This window comes from Vicugna pacos, chromosome X, assembly GCF_048564905.1.
Source record: "Vicugna pacos chromosome X, VicPac4, whole genome shotgun sequence".
NCBI classification, from domain to species: domain Eukaryota; kingdom Metazoa; phylum Chordata; class Mammalia; order Artiodactyla; family Camelidae; genus Vicugna; species Vicugna pacos.
In genome coordinates, this window is record NC_133023.1 from 78,612,644 (window position 1) to 78,631,607 (window position 18,964).

Consider the following 18,964-nt stretch of genomic DNA (forward strand, 5'->3'; position numbering starts at 1 on the left):
ACAATCGTCTCTCTGAGCTATTCCATGTAAAAACCAGATGGTGACTCTGGGTCTGAGTTGTTTAGTGGTGGGGTCTGCAGGACATTGCCTGTATTGCTTACAAGGCCAGACACTTCCCTGCATCGATACTTGGGAGAGAATGCTACTCTCCAACCTGTGAAGCAGGTAAATGTCTGATGCCAAGCGGGTAGCTGGAAAGGTGACAGAAGAGAGAAGCACTAGCTCATTGATGTTTGTCATTTTTATTTGCAATACTTTAGGTCCAAGTTTCAAACTGCAATATTTTTACACTCAAGACACAGTCATGCACAATCCATATTTCAATTTTCTATTGCTTCAACCACAATTTAAAATAACAGTATTGGAAACAAAAGTCCTCAAAAAGATCGAATGCTGAGGTCAGAAGGATGGAACCATACCATCAGCAGGTCCACAAAAGAAATAACTTACTGAAAAAAATCAAACAAACAAAAAGACCATAAATACCTTTAATCCAAAGTTACAGAAGAATTTCACTACACATGGGTTTACAGATAACACATTTCAACAAAAGTAATGCACAGCCAAATGAGATACAATTCTGATAAAAAATGAAATGTAGATCCTCCTCAACTGGTTTTGTCCGGCTATTATGAGTATAATCCCAGTACACATCACTACCCTGTGACCTGTCTCCTCCTTGCTGATGTACTGAGATTTAAAATTCAACCCACTAATGGTTATAGAGTTCCATGAAAGATGTCATCATCACTAATGACTATAGTATATGCGGGTCCATAAAGCACACCACACACAAGCACACACACTGAACCGGAATTTCACACTCAAGGCTGGTTGGCATTGCTGTAGGCAGGGCATTGGGACTGTCCACTGACTATCGGTTTATCCTCTTCCCAGTAGCATACTCATCCAACTGGCCCATCCCTCAGGGAGTTGTCATCAGAAATGCTATCTTTGGTTCCCAACAAGTAGATATGTCAACACTCCTTAATGCTAATAGCATGTAATCACCTTTCCCTTTTTCTCTCTGCAATCTGCAAGTGCTCAGGCTCACTCAGTAGTCCCAGTCATTAAAATGCATGGGTTCTGCCATCTTGTGCCATTTAAGAAGTAAACTCTAGAAAGCCCAACACCGCTTCAGAGGAACGGAGAGGCCCAAGTACAGTTCTACTCTAGCAAGTGTGACAGTGTATCTCTGTTCTAGTAGCAAATACTGGCCACAGCTTAATGAAACCCAGACTTTACATACAGACTGTATGGAAGATGAAAATGGGAACACTCAACAGAAAAAGGACGTTAAAACAACAACAAAACAACTGTGAAAAAACTGGAAGGCTGCCACAAGTTTTATCAACATTCCCTAGTATTATTAACTTCATGTACTTGAGGGTTTTTTTTTTTTTGGCATTATTGTACCTAGTTCTATTGTTTAACTGCAACATAAGAGACCCAGGCTTAAGCAGGTGATATTTGCCATCACGTTAGCAGGTTGAATTTGCAAGGCAACCTATAGTACCACAGAATGTTAGAGCCTTTGGAAAGGCCTTACAGAACCAGTCCAAGAGCCTTATTTTCTAGATGAGGATATGGCCACAAAATAGTTAAGTGACTTGCCCAAGGTCACCCAGTAAGTTAGTGATAGATCCTATATTGGAATCCAAGTATCCTTACTTCCGGGCTAGTACTTCTTCCACTGCATCCGACTAATTCTCTCTAATTGCTGTTGGTTTCCTCTTAGGTCCTAAATCAGGTGAACACGGTACCTTGCCTTATTGCTGGTATTATGGGATAGCACTCACCTGATGGCAGCTTCCAAAGGAGACCCTGATGGCACTAACCAGCCTCTCTCAGTTTATCTTGCAAGTGTGACTACATTACGTGGCAGTAAGTGCTACCTGTTGTTATTAGAGTCTACTTGAACACAGAAGTGTGCGCGTGGAAGAGATATCTCAGTTCCCGCATTTGCAGATTCAGTTAGACATTGTTTAATATTAAACAGACTCTCCCGATGCATGAGGAGTTAGGTTATATTCATTTGGTCACTAAAGGACTGTGGGATGAGAAAAGGAGTGAAAAAAAAAAACATGAAAGCTAACCAACAGAAAGATTATATCAGAAACAAACTTCTTATGAAAAAATTCTTTCTTAGGAAAAATATTTCCATTATTTCCAAGGTCCCATTTATTTCCTTCCCAATCCACATGCAAATATATGTTCAGAATTGTGTGTTAAGTTCACTCCAAATCCCAGGCCTATTAGACTGTCAGTTTACAAATGCTGAATTTCAGTCTTCTTGCTCAGAGACTGGGAGAAGCTTGCATCACTGGCCATGCCTTTGTTTAACCAAATATTAACTGTGAGTAGCTCAGAAAAGGACCATGAGATTCAAAACTGGGGATGGCAGGGCTAAGGCTCTCCAAAGTAGATGTATGTTGAGAATGGCCAAAGAAAAGGCTGTGGGTTCTCTGGGTATTAGGTCTGCTCTCGGTGAGACTGCGGAACATCTGAGGCCACTACCCCTTTATAAAAGCCCTCACGTACAATTTCTTTGATGACTTAGAAAGAAATTCCTCTCTCTGGGTAGCTAGTCTCCCTTTTTTAAAATGATGGTAGTTACTGCGTACAACCTATAATCAGGCAAGACAGAAAGCACATAGAGGCCACCATCTCAGGCCAAAGCTAAAAGGACGGTGCCTGAATGCCAACAGGCCAAGGCAGTTCTAAATATTTGTCTTAATGTTTTCACAGCCAGCTTTTAAGTGCAAGTCGTAACTTCTGAAATCAACAGGACTTGCCTACTGGTCATTAAAAGAAAATCCTACCTGAATGATGTTACATCCTGTTGGCCAAGGAAGTGGCTGGGGCTGGGGAATCTTAGCCTTCTATTCTTCTAAAATTCAACCTGAAAATCTAGTAAAATGATCCAGAAAGGTGATACTTGAAACAGATGTTATCCAGGGGGCTAATCGAAGGTCAGCCCTCCAATCTAAAGTAACCAAAACAGAAACCTCAATACCATACCAAAGTGGGGGGCAGCCAGTTTTACAGCAGAAGGATGTGTTTGGAGTTCTAATAGCAACATCTCCCTAGCCTTAACTTATAGATACTAGTCCCCTAAGAAAGCACGTGCCATGCCCGAGCGTGTGCCAAACTCAGCACCCAGGCAAATATAAAGCCTATGGAATAATTGTAACTAGCAAATATCTGTGCCCTGCATGCTCTGGGCTCTGGCCAGAAGGTGTCTGCTTCCGGCGTCTTTTCTATGTTTCTATAGTCCCCTTTCTGATGTTTATTTATTATAAAGCAATATTATAACAACATCAAAGAAAATTGTGAACAGAAAAAAAATTTCACATAATCCCACCACCCTAACACAACTGATTTCAATTATCTGTGTTCCCAGTCTTTGTCCATATGCACGCTTATTACTACATAGTCGTAATCTCTGCTTATGTTATTTAAAAGTGATTTTATAGATTCTCTCTGAGAACTGGCAGCCCTATTAGAAATAAACAACCCATTGAGCAAAGGAATATAATTATTTACACGATCTTTGAGCTGAGAAATATCCTTTATAGACAAACATCTCAAACTATCAAAACAGTTATACAGACGACAGGAAGCAATTTTGTATTTCTTTTTCTTTTAGCAATGGAATGTGCTTCACAGGGGAGGGAAAGATGGGGGGATCAGGTGGTTAAACTCAAACATTGGGTTGCAATTCACAAGCCTGAAAGAAATCTGAATAACACAATTAAAGAATAAATACTTGAGTTGAATCTTCTTACAGGACTTGGCCATCCAGTAGCCAAAATGGAACATGGACACACAAATATTTACAATGACACAAAGACAAGATCAGCAAGAACGAAGTCATTACCCAACATGGTGACTGATTTGAGGGGATCTAATCATCCAAAAATCCTCACGGGATTATGACAACGTACCGGATCCTTGCTACAACATTAATGTTCTCTTCTTTCTTAAATAAATAATCTCTACTGTGCTTCTCACCCTTCCCTGACTTTCCCACTGCCCTACCCCTATCTCAGGACATTTTGGAATCAACATTCGACGATGCACCCTCATCATCTCAGGGCACGCCAGCGACTTTTAAAGATCCGGATAGACTCACCTGTGTCAAGATGAGCTTTAAAAAAATCCAGGGAAAGGGAATAAACTATTAACCATCTGGAGTCCAACTTGGTCAAGTGTACCAAATGTGAATCCTTCAGCATCATTTTGGCAGGAGAAACAGCTTCTCTCTAATACTCATTAGAAATATACATAACTCTCCAACACGGGGAAGGGTCTTTAGAAGCTGTTCTCATTTTAAAGTTTACATAGATATAAGTTTGTAAGAGTAAAGCCTACTGGGGTATATAGTCTCATAAAATCTTGGTACAACGGGATGTGATAAAGACGTACCGGGCCCCTCGTTTGTTAGTATGCTGAATTGAAAGCATAGAAGAGCAGCCATTTCTCTACTTACAGTAATCTGAAGGATCACTGCTCCAGGTCTCCCCCTACCAAAAAAAGGGCCTTTATGACATACAAGGGATGCTAACGGACACCTAGGGCTTCCCAACCAGGGTTGGGGCTCTCTCCACTGGCAGGGCTTAGTTACCCATGGACCGAATTCTGTTTGCATCCCAGGTATCATTTCATTGAATTCCCTGGCACTATGAATGAAAAATTTAAAAAATACTTAATTTTAAAAGAAATAAAAATTAAGGCCTCTCTCTCTCTCTCTCTTATGAAAACACTATGGCATTAAAAATTTCAGGCCCAGCCATTTTTGTGACGTATAACATAGTATGCTTCAAATTAATATTACCGTTCGATCTTCTTTTTACATTTGTTGTTGTATCTCACTGTGGACATTTTCTGGGGGTGAGGGTTAAGCCCCATCCAAATTTCATAGTCAAAGAAAACAATAGGAAAATAGGAAATCCACCAGTGGTGTCATTTCCTGAACATAAACATGTGCACTGTATGGTTAGCAGAAACTCTCTAAAGAAAGTGCTTTCATTTTAAGGAATGGATAGATGATGACATGGATGGATGTGCCTCGGCAGAGAAGGAGAGAGGCCCAGGTCATTGATCTCTTTCCCTCTCTTGCTGAATGTAGATAGGTTCTATTCAGATTCTTGACATACTATAGATCAAGAAACCTGCTACTGCACGAACTGCTAGCTTTTCAAAGGCTTAGAGAAACAACTCAGCAGAATTTATAAAACTGACAATACACTCGAAAGAGAAGCATATCCTTTTCTATGCAGACACCCTCCAGATGTTTTTCTACTCTCAGAAGATTCAGGAAGTGCCAACTGTTAAATTCCTAATAAACTGATACATGGTGAAATAACAGTCAAATTTTCAGATTTTCGCCAAGTCCCAAAAGGAATTCAGTTGGGCTATATGACTGCAAACCCAAATTCTGTTCACAGGAGAACCTCAAAATCTTTACACACGTGTTTGAAATTCAAAAGCCCAAAGAACTAAGGATGATCACACCACCTCTGGAGACAGAAATTGGTGATACACAGGTAAAATGGGAACAAATACTTCAAGCCAAATGTTGATCGGGATGTAGTTTTCCTCCCATTTCTTATAGAGTTGAATGCTTACAATATTTCTGTTCTCCAGATCTTTTAAAAATTATTTAAAACGTTATAAATTGTCAAGATTAATCATTCTTATCATCAGCAAATGTCAGTTAATGGGTCTGTTGCCTCCCGATGTGCCGATTTCACAGTGTATATGTTCCACAAGCACAAGAGAGGATTAAATTCGGAATCTTAATCTTCGTTTACTTACTATCCAGCAAGGATTTCAGTACTGCACACTTAGATTGTTTTCCTTTCGGCTCTTAGAGAAAGTCCCAGCTGTGTTTAAGTATGGTTTCTCCTATCAGGATTTCCTAGGTTTAGGACCTGGACTCACCCAATTGGAGTGCCACAGTTTTGATGTGTCTTTTTTCAGGTATCATGAGATGAACGAGCTGGTTTACAAATGATAAATCAACTACCTCTTAAGCAGCATCATGAAAATGTGATAAGATTTCACCATTTGAACTTTATTTAGATATACAGTTTTTAAAAGCCCTTCCTGAACATACATATTCCTCTCTGCTTTTGGAAAATGTCTTAAAAGAAACATTTTCCAATACAAATGCAGAAAAACAGGTACACAAACCAAGCCACCACTATAGAAGAAGAATAAAAAATTTCAACTCTGTTAGGGCATGGACTTCCACATGTTCACACAGTACTTGCTCTGGTTTTTTTTTGTTTGTTTGTTTTGTTTTTGTTTTTGTTTTTTTGTTATGTTTTTGTTTTTTACTTTCTTTTTTTTTAAAAAAACGTTTTGACATCTTTTTTTTTTCTGGACAGCTAATGACAATGCAAGTGAAAAACATCACATTGGGTAAGGAGTTTTGAAGGAGGTTCGAATGCAAGAGGGACTACTCTCTAACTTAAAAACGAACACGACACGATGAAGAGGGAGTGTGCATCTTTGAGAAATCTCTTTTTCTTCAAAGTGAATGCACAAAATGAAGGGATTCACTACTGGCTCTTTCGCTTCACGGTGGAAGTGACCACTTTATGGCCACTTCGACATTGCCGCCCTGTTTGGGCTGCGATTCAGGCTTACAAATAAATTACATAATCTGAGGGAGTAGGAAAAAGGCTTATAAGAAGTTTCTATTCATTTGAAAGTTAAAGAAGCCCCACCCCATGTGACTGTCTTTTCTTCCATCTTTCCTGCAGCGGAGTTTTACCTCAGCCTTACTCGGGAGGGAGGTGGAGGGGGTAAGGCTTGCAGTCCTAGCGGCTGCTGTTCTTAATCGCTTCCTTTGCAGCGATAATCAGAGGAGTCAGGCTGGAGAGAGGCTTGGCTAATTTTAAAAATGGATGCTGCAAAAGGAAGAAAGAAAAAGAGGAATTACTGGAATTCTTGCCTCCAACACGTATGTTACTTTCTCCTTTCAAGGAGCCTTTTTTTTTTCATTCAAATATATTTTGTGGATCCAATTAAACATCATTAAAAAATAGTGCCAGCTTTTGTCCTTCGGATGTTTCTGTTCTTCAGTGTCATGACATCCTCTAGAAGCTGACAGGCAGAGTGAGAACTTCAGAGTAGGGGTCTTGTAAAAATCTTACTGTGTTTGCAGGTCTAACGTTCTGCTTTTCTTAAACTGATGAATTTATCCGGAGCAGCTCTCAGGCTTGAAAAACGTGTATTCTGCTGACCACTAATGACCTTAACCCTGAAACCAATGGCTTCCAAAATGTTGAACCTAATAGTGTACCTCTGCCATCTCTTTTTTGGCCTCTCTGCAGTACTCAATACAAATGAATAGCCCTTCCTTCTTTGACATGTTCTCTCCGGGGCCAGTTCTACTGCCTTGGTTCTCTTCCACATGCATCATCCCTGACTACTCCCTCTCCATCTTCCTCTCTGGTTCCACGTCCTCCTCCCATCTACCAGAACTTGGCTCTCATCATCTTCTTTTTCAAATTTAATTCCTTGGAGAGCTTATTTCTTTCCATGGTGCCAACCTCTCATCAACTTTATGGGGATGACTCCCAAATATACGCCGTGTGACCTGATTGCTTTCCTGAACTCTGGTTCTGTTTCTCCAATTACCTGTTGGGTATTTCGTTTGGAATGTCCTTCTGCCACCTTGAATTCAACATTTAAAAATGTATATTTAAGTCTCCCAGACAGGGTACGCTTATGTGCTGTAAGCTACAGGGGCTTTGGAGTCAGAGCACCTAGGTTCAATCCATTCCTTTGCTTATTACAATGGTTAAATGAGGTAAGTGACAGTTCCTTGTATGCTACACAGAGGCCAGTAAATGTTAGCCTTTGTATTGTCCTCTATGACTTCTGCTTCTGCTGAATGCTACCACTGGTGTGATATTCCGGAGTCACTTTCGTATTCTTCTCCCTTCTGTTCTACACGCAATCAGTTACCAAGTGCCTCCTTCTCAACACCTTTTACAACGATCGCTTGCTTTCCCTGAGCTTAATCAACCTAATCCTGAATTACAACAATAACTCTCCCTTGATCTTCCAGCCTCCATTTTTTTCTGTTGCTAATTCTTATTGCATACCACCAGATTAACCTTCCTAAACAAAGCTTTCATCATGTGTGTCCTGCAGAGATCTTCAGTGTTTCCCCACTTCCTGCAGCCCCAGCTCCTCAGCCTGGTGTTCAAGGTTCTCCATGGTCCTATTTCCTGCAGCTTCCTTACGTGAACTCTTTTACTTCAGCTACCCTTTCTATTTTCTGTTCCCTTAAACCTTGCCTACAAGCTTATGGTCACGCGATAATCCTTCCATCTGAAATTCCTTCCCTCTTTATCCTCGAACTATCTAAAACTGATATCTTTCAAGGCCCAGCTAAACTCTTCCCTGCTGGCAGGCATTTTCTGAATGCCATAGCCTATAGAAGTATTTCTCTAATCAACCTGTGGCACTTACTGCTTGAACAGCCACTTGGTTTGACCGAGTCTCTAAACAATCTTGCACTTTTTTTCATGTTCCCAAGGAGACTGTGAACTTAAGCCTCGCACATAGAAGTTGCTCAACAAATATCAATTTATTTGTGTCTTTTCTCAAGCCTTTCAGTTCTGTGAATGTCATGTAGCTTTCTCCTTTCCAGCCTCTAAAATGAACAGTGATAGGCTAGAGTCAGAGAATGGAGTTATATGGACTTGAGATGATACACAGTTTATAGCCTATGTGTACAAAGTGAAGAGATGCAACAAACTTCAGTTTTCTCAAAGTAGTTTTGCATCAGTTATCTGACTGGTTCAGATCAAAGTACTGCTGGGGAAGGAATGAACTAGATAATTGATTCAACTACCTATATGACTACACAGCTACCTTAAGAGAACCTGTACCTGCACTCATCCTTGGAGGAAGGCCTGACAGCAATGTGTAGCAGGATGTGTCTGTGGGGTGGCGGGAGAGGTGCAAAGATATGGAAGTGAAGCACTCAAAAGTTCAAGTTTCTCATCTATAATTTGAGGCTGGATCAATGAGAAGATTAATAAATGACTATTTCAGATTTGACACTTTAGGGTCCACGACAGCCTGTGAAATGCTCACGGGCAGCAGAAAAGAGAAGGTGTAGCCTCTCTAATTGCTCCCCATTGGTTTATCCCAGGTATGATTTGGGTTAGGATGTTTGCCTAAGTGTGGCTCTCTGTCTCTGGAGGGAGTTCAGAAGCAACAGGAACTTTTGTGTGGTTGGGCCTAGAATAGACTGAATCTATGGTTCACAACATCCTGTATAACCGTGTTACACCTTTGTCTAACTAGATTACGTGTTCAAAGTCAGGGAGAAGAAGCAGTCACTTTGCTTTGCTACTACAAATCCTGATATTGTTCCCCAAGGAACAGGCCCCAGCAGTGAAGGTATATGTGGAATCCTGGGCATGCATTGCTTTGTCAATATAAATGCATTTTCCCCCTCTAAATTGGTTTGTGTGGTGGAAAGTCAGACAATTCAGGGCTCAAATCCAAGTTCTGCCACTCAATAGCCATGTGAGCCTTAACTTCTACATCTGTAACATGGGATAAGAACATCTACCCTAGAGAGATGTAAGAATAAAGTGAGAGAACGTGTGTAAAGAATTTGGTGCAAAGTAGGTACTAATTACCATTGTATATACTAGTCCCTGAGAGCCATGAAAAGGACAAATGGTTACAGAGGCACTCACCACTGGATGGTACTCACCCAGGCAAGCAGGTGCCTGCCATTTGGCATCACAAGCAAAGGGGCTTTGACCAGTAAAGCATTAGAGTAGCAAATGCCATGGAAATAATTGCATAGTTATGTAGAGAATTACCTCCGGCCAAGAGCACCTGCATACAACATCCAGGGGCACAAGTAAAGTTTAGAACAAAACAGCAACACCAGAGGTTCACATTGTTTTTCTTTTCCTGGCAAAATAAGACTCCAGGAAGAACAAAAGAGATTTACAGATTAAACTGCCAACTTCTCAGAAGAGAGGCAACATGCCAATCAATCATGTAGAAGATGCATGCCTATCCTTATGTGCCTGTGGTCTCTCTCAAATCAAATGGTTAGAGCCTAACTTGAACTAGACATCTCTTGACAGAGCTCTCTGACTGTCACACATTGAGATGGAAAAGCTCAATATAATGACTCTCTCTTTGTCATTGTCCTGTTTCATTTTCACCTGCAAAAGCTCCTTGGCAGATCCTCGCCTATCCACATCCATCTCAAGACAGCGATTTAAAAAGTCACGGAATACAGCAGACAGTCTCTCAGGATTCTGGAGCTCTGGGGTTCCGTTAGTGGCTATCAGATATAATGCCTATAGGAAAAACATTAGAAAAAATCTATTCAGCACATACACGTTAGGATCGTGAGTGAGCACAGAAGACAAATCCAGTTTCTTCTTTTTTAAAAAAATTTTTTTGGTGGGGGAGGTAATTAGGTTGATTTATTTATTTATATTTTAATGGAAGTACTGGGGCTGGAACCCAGGACCTTGTGCGTGCTAGGCATGCCCTCTACCACTGAGCTACACCCTCCCCCCTAAATCCAGTTTCTTCTGGTTTATACCCTGGGTCTTCAAAATTCTATTTTAGAGAATGACACTGACATAAATTTCAAAGTTTCTGTAACATTTAGAAATTATTACTCTTGGTAGTAGTAACTGAGGTGACAGTGGGGCTTCCCACCCCCAAAAGCTTGGCAATAAGGTTATAAGGTCCTCTGAGAGTTAAGCCAGTACAAATCCATGTAGAATGAACGTGTGTTAGCCACCTAGGAACTTAAACCAAGGACTTGCCTGTGAATCTGTCACTAAAGGATTGGGGAACACACATATATCTAATCATGGTGATATACATATAACCCCTGGAAGGCACAGTTGCAGAGATGATTGTAATTTACTACATGTTTATCTTGATCAAAGAATATTTGTGAGCAGACCAGGGACTACTTTGTAGAATTAGAGAAGTACAAAGAATCAGAAAATGGCAGTGCCTGGATGAGAAGTAACCTGGGGGGCCCAGGGACTCAGGTACTTCTGTCCTGTGGCAGGTGTATCCCTACAGATTTTAATTAGGCTTCCCACAAAAATCTACCTATAATAAGAGAAAATATGAGGAAAGTTGACTTCAGTAATCTTGTGTCCTACTGTAAAGTAATATGCTGCTGATATATTTCTGAGACTTTTGTTGTGTAAGGAGGCCACCACTGAGAGATGTCAACTCACAGTGTGCTGACAGAATCAAGGACCCTAGCCTTCAAGGCACAGAGTTGGACTCAGGACCATGGTCAATTCATAAAAGTAAACCCATCTTTCAAAGGTTCTTGACAGCCATAAAAGCTGGCCATTCTTCATGCCTCCTCTAAGGAAACAATTCCAGAGCATTAACTATGTATGAGGTATCATATTAGACACTGGTGATTCAAAGATGAATAACAGAATGTCCTACTTTTGAAGATGACATAATTTAGTGAAGGAGAGAGACTTACAGGTAGCTACAATACAGTGAGACAAGAGCTAATAGGGGAACACAGCAAGTGCTAAGTAAATAGGAGGATAAAGCAATTCACACCAGAGCCCAGAGAAAGCTTCATGGAGGAGGTTGGCATTTGAACAGGGTCCTGAAGGATAAGTAGGAATTTTCTTCAAGGTACTGACACGAGGGTTATGTTTGCCTATATGACCAGACCCCTAACTATTATGAAGACATGCTCCCTCTTGAACTTGCTTGGACTTTGCAGAAAATTACCATCCTTCTTTTCCACCATGACTCCTAATATTATTATTAAAAATATTTCTATCAAAGTCTTTTCCCAGGCCAGTTTTCATTCACTGGTGAGGTATCTTTCCTCCTTCCCAGACACCTCCACAAATGTACTTTAGAAAGGGTTAAGAAGGTTTAATCTAGTGACTGTCAACGTACAGCATGCACTAGAAACACCTAGAGGGCTTGTTAAAACACAGAGTCCTGGGGCATGCCCAGAGTTTCTTCTGATCAGTAAATCTGCAGAGGGGCCTGGAAATTTGCATTCTAACAAGTTCCCCGTTGATGCTGAAGCTGCTGGTTTCAGGACCACACTTTGAGAACTAGTTTCATTCACCCAAGTAATGAAGCAATGGGCTTAGTGATTAATGCTTGAAGCCCCTGTCCGCACAAGCCATCTCTGTTGTCTTCTTAAAAGAAAATTGATTACTGCAAATTACATTTGCTGCCTCCTCCGAAAACTCTCTTATTTCAGCTGGCCACAAATCTGCCAAACTCTCCATCCGGTTTTTGCTTTTTTCTGCTCTGTAGCCAAGCCCAGTCCTCAACAAACACATCTCTTTTCTCCCTTTGCACTCTCCCTAAGTCTGTCTGCATGTGATACTGCCTCACTGTTTCACCCTTCTTCGACCATTCTTAGCCCAATACATTCTACTCCATATAATCTTGCTTCTCACAAGTCTGTATACATCTCTACCCAAGTCCTTCTCACCTCTCTTCCATCCATGTACTGAGAAACAGGTTGAAAGGAAAGACTCCACCAAGTTAACAGTGGTTCTCTCTGGGTGGTAGGATTATTAGTGACTTAATTTTTCAAATGTATTTTTCAATTTTCCACAATTTTGACAATGAACATGACTGCTTTTATTATTTTTAAAAAACCCTCAAAAACATTATTTAAAAAATAAATCTAAAAAGCTGTGCCATCCAATTTACACAAAACCTCTCATCTAGTTCTCTTTGTTTTCCTAGGATTAAACATGCTTTTCATCAAGTACTACCCCTTGAGGGAAACAAAAACCCAGACGATTTCTTTTTCAACTATTGTTTTCGTTATAATTGCAACAGTATTATTTCCAACTAATTTCCATTGCACAAATCCACACTTTCAGTTATATTATGGCTAAACTGGCCTTTGTGGACTGGCCTGGGAACCTACTCACTATGCATGATGCTGCTTCTATGGGAAAATGCACTCTGAGTTCTAAATAATTAACTTAAAAATAAACTTGTATGTAAGCTGTGTACTTCCTTTGTAAAAAAAAAAAAGAAAATTGCTACATACTGCCCTCCTAATGAGAGACTAATACAGTTGTAGGCAATATAATAATCACAGCAAAAAGGGTCTTCCTAGCAAAGTCAAGTCTTAGCTTTATGTAAAGAAAGACTGAGGGAAATCGATCTACGCGTAAGTGATCACATTTTGGTTTTATCTGTGTTAGTGAAAACTCAAAGAAAATGAGCTGGCTGAGAAATTAGATTAGACTTAGTTCACTTAGCATAATACCCACCAACTCAGAAAAAGACAAATACTGCACGATATCACTTATATGTGGAATCTAAAAAGTAAAACAAACTAATGAATATAACAAAACAGAAACAGAATCACGGATATAGAGAACCAACTAGAGGTTTATCAGTTGGGAGAGGGAAGGGAAGAGGGACAATATAGGGGTAGGGAATTAAGAGGTACAAACTACTATGTATAAAATAAACAAGCTACAAGGATATATTGCACAGCACAGGGAAGGTACCCAATCTTTTACAAGAACTATAAATGGAGTATAAACTGTGACTCACTATGTTGTACACCTGAAACTTAGATATTGTACATCAACTATACCTCAACTAAAAAAAAAGAAATTAGACTAGACATTTCCTTTATAGTTGGTTGCTCCTTGAGGAAGAAACCACAGAATCATACTTGACTTTTCCTCCTTCTCCAGTACCCTTCCCCTCCCCCAACCCTTGTTATAATCAGTCTAGTAGCTTCTGTTCCTGCAACCTTTAGAAATGTCTTTCAGATCTATCCACTTTCCTCTATCCCTGAAGTCCTTGCTTAAGGCCAAACTTCTCTCAGTTACGACAGCCTCCCTATAGGTTTTCCTTACTCAAGCCTTTTTATTCTTCAGTCCATCCTCTTTAACAATCTATCTCATCCTAAATCTCATCATGGCATCCATTTTTCTGCCGTAAAAATTTCTGGTGGCTCCCTATGGTCCACAGATGTGGTTTTCAGGCTATACCCCCCAAATTCCCCTTGATAATAGCTACGTGGAAAAAGAGATGGGAGGAGGAGGTAGATGTAGAGATTCTGGGACACTGCTTCACAAACGTGTTTCAATCAGAGAAATATTTTTTCTCTATTTATTTATGCTTCCAAGCAAGGTTTAATTTGAATCAAGGGATCACTACAGTTGTTTGAAAACACAGGACATAGTAAAGATGCCTTAGCATGGCATATAAGGTCCTCCATGATTCGGCTCCTGCCTCCGTCTCCAGTCCTCATCTGTTCTCTTCTCACCCTAGAGCCCTGCTTCGCCCACCCCCACATTCATACACACATTGGCCAAAGCTCACCTATTATTCATTGCCCATTAGTCATACTCCCATAATAAGAAATGCTCTTTCATATCTGCCTAAAGTGCTATTCCCTTAAGTGCCTGGGAAATTTCTATTTGCCTCTTCATTCCTATTTCAAATGGCATCTTCTTTTTAAAGTCTTCCTCAACTCTCCCAGATAGATATGGTGAACAACCACCTCGGTCTTCTGGGGACTGTCCTGGGTTTTACCACTGGAGGTCTTATGTCCCTCAATGCCAAGCAAACTCAGATGGTGGTCACCCTGCAGACAGAATTAGCCTTTCCCTCCTTGAGCCACCACAGCCCTTTGTTTATACGTCTATTTTCACACTGTATGGTGAATTCTTGTTACTTGTTCACTGGTCTGTCTCCCTGGACCGTGAAGGTAAGAATTGTGTCATGAATGAAAAAATAAAAAAGAATTGCATCATGATTGTCTCTGGATTTTATGGCTCAAAAGAGGTGCTCAGTCAATGTTTTTGTTGCTAAATGAAATGAGAGCCAAAATGTATATATCAATTTAACTGAGCTAGGAACATGATGGAGTTTGCTATACAGAGTATGAAAGCTCAGAACCTAAAGTGAACTATTAAACATATAAGAAGATACACGGAGACTGAAGAGAGCACCCTTTCTGAGTTGAACAGGTCTGGTAGGTGGTAACTTCTGACTTCCCAACTCCTCAGTGTGGGAGAAGGAAGAGCGCTCCATAAGCAATGTTTCGAAGGGAATGCCATTTAGAGGGAGGGAAAGCTGGAGGAAGAGGACCACAACATGGTAATCTGCTGTGGGCAAACCCAGAGAGGAAGTGGAGACAAGTTCTCTCTGGAACTTGAAACACAGTCAGAAACTTAGTCTTCTCTGACTGATCTTGAACAGAAAAGGAGCTCTTGATTAATCTTCTGCTACATCATTAAACAAGGACTGTTTAATTCTTAAAGGGAGGGAACATAGGTCCCATGACCTACTGACCTTATCTGTAATGTTAGATAACTTTTGGCCAAATAATAGTGCCTTTCTTCATTGTGATAGATACATTACCTAGAAGTTTCTGATGGTCTGGAATTCTTAATAACTTTGTATCTCTTGGCAATAGCACACAAATATTGCAGCTTTCTATGGACTCTGATGTGCAACCAAATTTACCTAAGTACTCAGAGAAAACTACTTCACCCAATTGGGGGAATAATTCAATTTAACTTATTGGCAATTTCCTCAGTTAAAAAAGATAAAAGTAATCATTTGAGAAGTTACCACATTTCTCCAAAGAGGTCCCCAAACAATCCATATGTACCCAATAAATTTTCATTAAGGCAGTTTTGCAACAGGACTAACCATTTAATTAAAAAATTTCAGTTTGTGACTTCAGTTCATTGTAACAATTTATAAAGTTTAGGTTAAGACATTAGAAAACAAACCAGGAGGCTGACATGGGAATGTGTTCGTAACCCTGAGAGGTCCCGGCACTGATATAAAGACTCCGTTTAATAAAGCAGAGAGGGTGTGTTGCAAATATTTCTTTCTAAGTTGAATATTTGGGACTTAAAACACATTTTCCCATGGAAATCATGTTATACATGGTAAACAGGCTCCCAGCCTAGCCCATAAAGATTATTTAACAATGTAACTATAAGACCAAGAGGGCTTTTCATCTATATCTCAATATTGGTTATAAATACTGTTTTCATGGGAAATATTAATAGCTAGCATGTACTGAATGATTACTATTAGCTCATTGCTTCATACAACAACCCCCGAGGTATACTCGATTGTGATGCCCTATTGACAGATGAAGAAACTGAGGGCCGTAGGGTTAATATAATAACTTGCCCAACATCATACAACCAGCAATGAGGGTGTCAATATTTGAATCCAGGGAGTGTGAGCCCAGAGTCCATGCTCCGGACCACTGCACGACACCACTTTGCGATGTTCCCAGCCTCTGAGGCAGCAGTTCTAAGCAGGGGCAGACAAGGACTTTTCAAGAAATGAGACCCACTGGGCATGAGCAGCCCCACCTCCACCTCTACCATAGGAAATGGACCCTCTTGAGGTCAATCATTTTCCACTTGCTAGGAAATGAGGAAAAAGAGCAGGTACCCAGTTAGGTTTCCTATTATTCATCAGCGTCTAAGTGTACGTTGAGGGTTTATAAATACTGCGTATGCTGGTGGTTGCCTGTAACCTACTGCTGTCCTGGTTCCTTTCTCATTTTAGAATTTTCAACTATTTTCGAATGTTTTACGGGAGAGATTTGGCAACAAGTGACTTGACACCTTATGACTTAGTTTACTCGTGACATTGGATTTCAGAGGTTAAAGGCCAGAATAATTACTGCCTCCGACGTGTTTATGGATTTCATGAAAGACCCCAGACATTTCTTTCTAAGAAGAGAGTAAATGGTGCCAAACCTACAAAAAAGAAATGACCACATTATAACTGAACTTGTATTGCATACTTTGACTTACTGCACCCAACAGTTCAGTGTGATAACAGAATAAGCAATGTGGTCTAATTTAGCTTCCTACTTGTCTTACATGGCAGTTCTCATCTGTCACCAATTATGCATGGTGGGGGTGCTCTGCTGTTGTTTTTTAAAAGTCATTTAAAATGAACCTATTACTTTTCTAGCCCCTTATAAGCACCAGAAATTGACACATTGTAACTGGCTATACTTTAATAAAAATTAAAAATAAATAAAAGATAATGAGGTACCACCGACTGATGAGGTGTTGGCCTAGCTTCAGAGTGCTCCTTTCAAGCATAAAAAGTTGGCCACTGCCAGAAAATAAAGACCAGATGACCCTGACGATGCACATGCTCATTCTAATCTCTCAGGATTAATAGCGCTTATCAAGATCCGTGGAGCAGGCTCTGTGTGCTCAGGAAGCAGCCCTGGGCAGCTCAAGCAGCACCCAAGGTTTAGAACCACAGGGGCTTTGTAAGTGGGGGTGGGGTAGGCACAGAGATGGAAACGAAGGAAAGCAGAATGGAGCAGGAGGTAGAAGAAAAAAACTGTGAGAAGCGGAGGGAGCAGGAGAATACCAGGCAAGGACTGGGGCCAAAGGACAATGGAGAGAGTAGGTGGCTGGTGGAATGAAGAGGAAGAGAAGTAAAGATAAAGGCAGATGGGTCGTCACCAGAGACAGCCCCAAGGATGCTGCCTCACTCAGTCATGCGTTTTTTCAGTTCGAATCTTTTAGGTGACTTTTCTTCGCCAGGATCTAATTCTAGTCATATAGATGCCCATGATATAGTTACGAGTGGTTTTCTCATTTCTGATGAAAACCTTTCAAAAGATGGAAAATGTACTTGATGTCTGGAGTTCAGGTCTTAAGGTATTTCAGTTGTTTCAATTACAACCATTTAATGCGTATTGTTGCAGCTTTGCTCTTGATTCCACTGTTGATTCTCCTTTTTTTTTTAATTAAAAGGTGTTTAAAAAAATATCAGGGAGGTCAGGGGGACCTAATCCTAGCATCCATTCTGCTACTGCCCCATTTCTCTGGTCCTTTTCATATCAAACTTCTCAAAACATCAGCCATATTTGGTGTATTGACTTCATCACCTCCCATTTTCTCTTCAACCCACGTCTAGTATCTAGTTTCAAGGCATCATTTACCATTACACATATGTTCATATCTCATTTCAGAATATTGGAGCAGGAAGGGACTAACTCCCTGATTCTTTGGGGCTTTTCCAAATGACCATATTAGATCAAACAACAGCTGGACTGTGATATGATCTATGAAACCTACATTACTGCTCACATAAATTGGTTTCAACTTCCGTTTTACATGTGGTTCATCAGCTGAACAGCTCTGTACATAATAACATGCAATTCTTCCCAATCTACCCCAGAGTGTGCACCATGAGTTCCTGCAACAGTTTTATCACTGCCGTGCTCTTCTCTGGCTTCTCCCCACGATTCCTAGCACAGTGGGTTTGCCCAAGTCCCACATGCAGCATGTTTCACATCACGATCAAGTGTCTTTCTTGGTAGGGAAAGAGGGCTCTTTCTACTCTACAGAATATAGATTTAATGAGGAGATGATGAGAGTACTGTCTCCAAGTAGCTTTCTGAAGATCACAACTCTGGAAATGCTCCTACAGGCAACACATACTCAGATCATGGCCCCTTGGGCACTCAGGGAAGGCTGTAGCCTATCTACAGCCTATGGACACAGAATCAGAGTGAGAGATCCATGAGTCTCTCCTTTTATTTAACTGAATTTCACGTGGGAGCCAAATGCAGAAAACAAATTAAAGAGGAATTGTTTTGGTGGAACCGAGAGCCACATGATCTCCTCCTTGGGCCCCAAGGACCTCCATGGAATTCTAGGAGTCCATGGAATTTGTGGAGTCCACTGGTAACCAATGATCTTGTCAAATTCCACTTGTTTGAAGTGATAAGGTAATGGAGGCCCAGCAAGAAGTAATCTACACAAGGTCATGGGGTTCCTGACTGGCAGACCTGGGGCAGAATTCACTCTTCAACTTCCATGATGCATACAGTTGGCTGAGACACTAGGCTGTTCCTTATCCTGTCTCCTCACATTTGTTGGCCACTCAAAGA

At 40.6% G+C, this 18,964-nt stretch overlaps 1 protein-coding gene across 12 annotated transcripts in view; it reads right to left on the reverse strand.

Annotated features, from left to right (window-relative positions):
* Positions 1–223: 223 nt before the first annotated feature.
* Positions 224–18,964, reverse strand: part of PAK3 (p21 (RAC1) activated kinase 3) — a 240,585-nt gene continuing 221,844 nt past the window's right edge. For all 12 annotated transcript variants that reach the window (XM_072956778.1, XM_072956771.1, XM_072956780.1 and 9 more), the window contains 2 exons: positions 10,221–10,358; positions 224–6,920 (listed from right to left, as the gene is read on the reverse strand). In XM_072956778.1, coding sequence (XP_072812879.1) covers positions 6,831–6,920; positions 10,221–10,358 — 228 coding nt within the window. In that variant the 3' untranslated portion in view covers positions 224–6,830. The remainder of the gene's footprint in view (positions 6,921–10,220; positions 10,359–18,964) is intronic.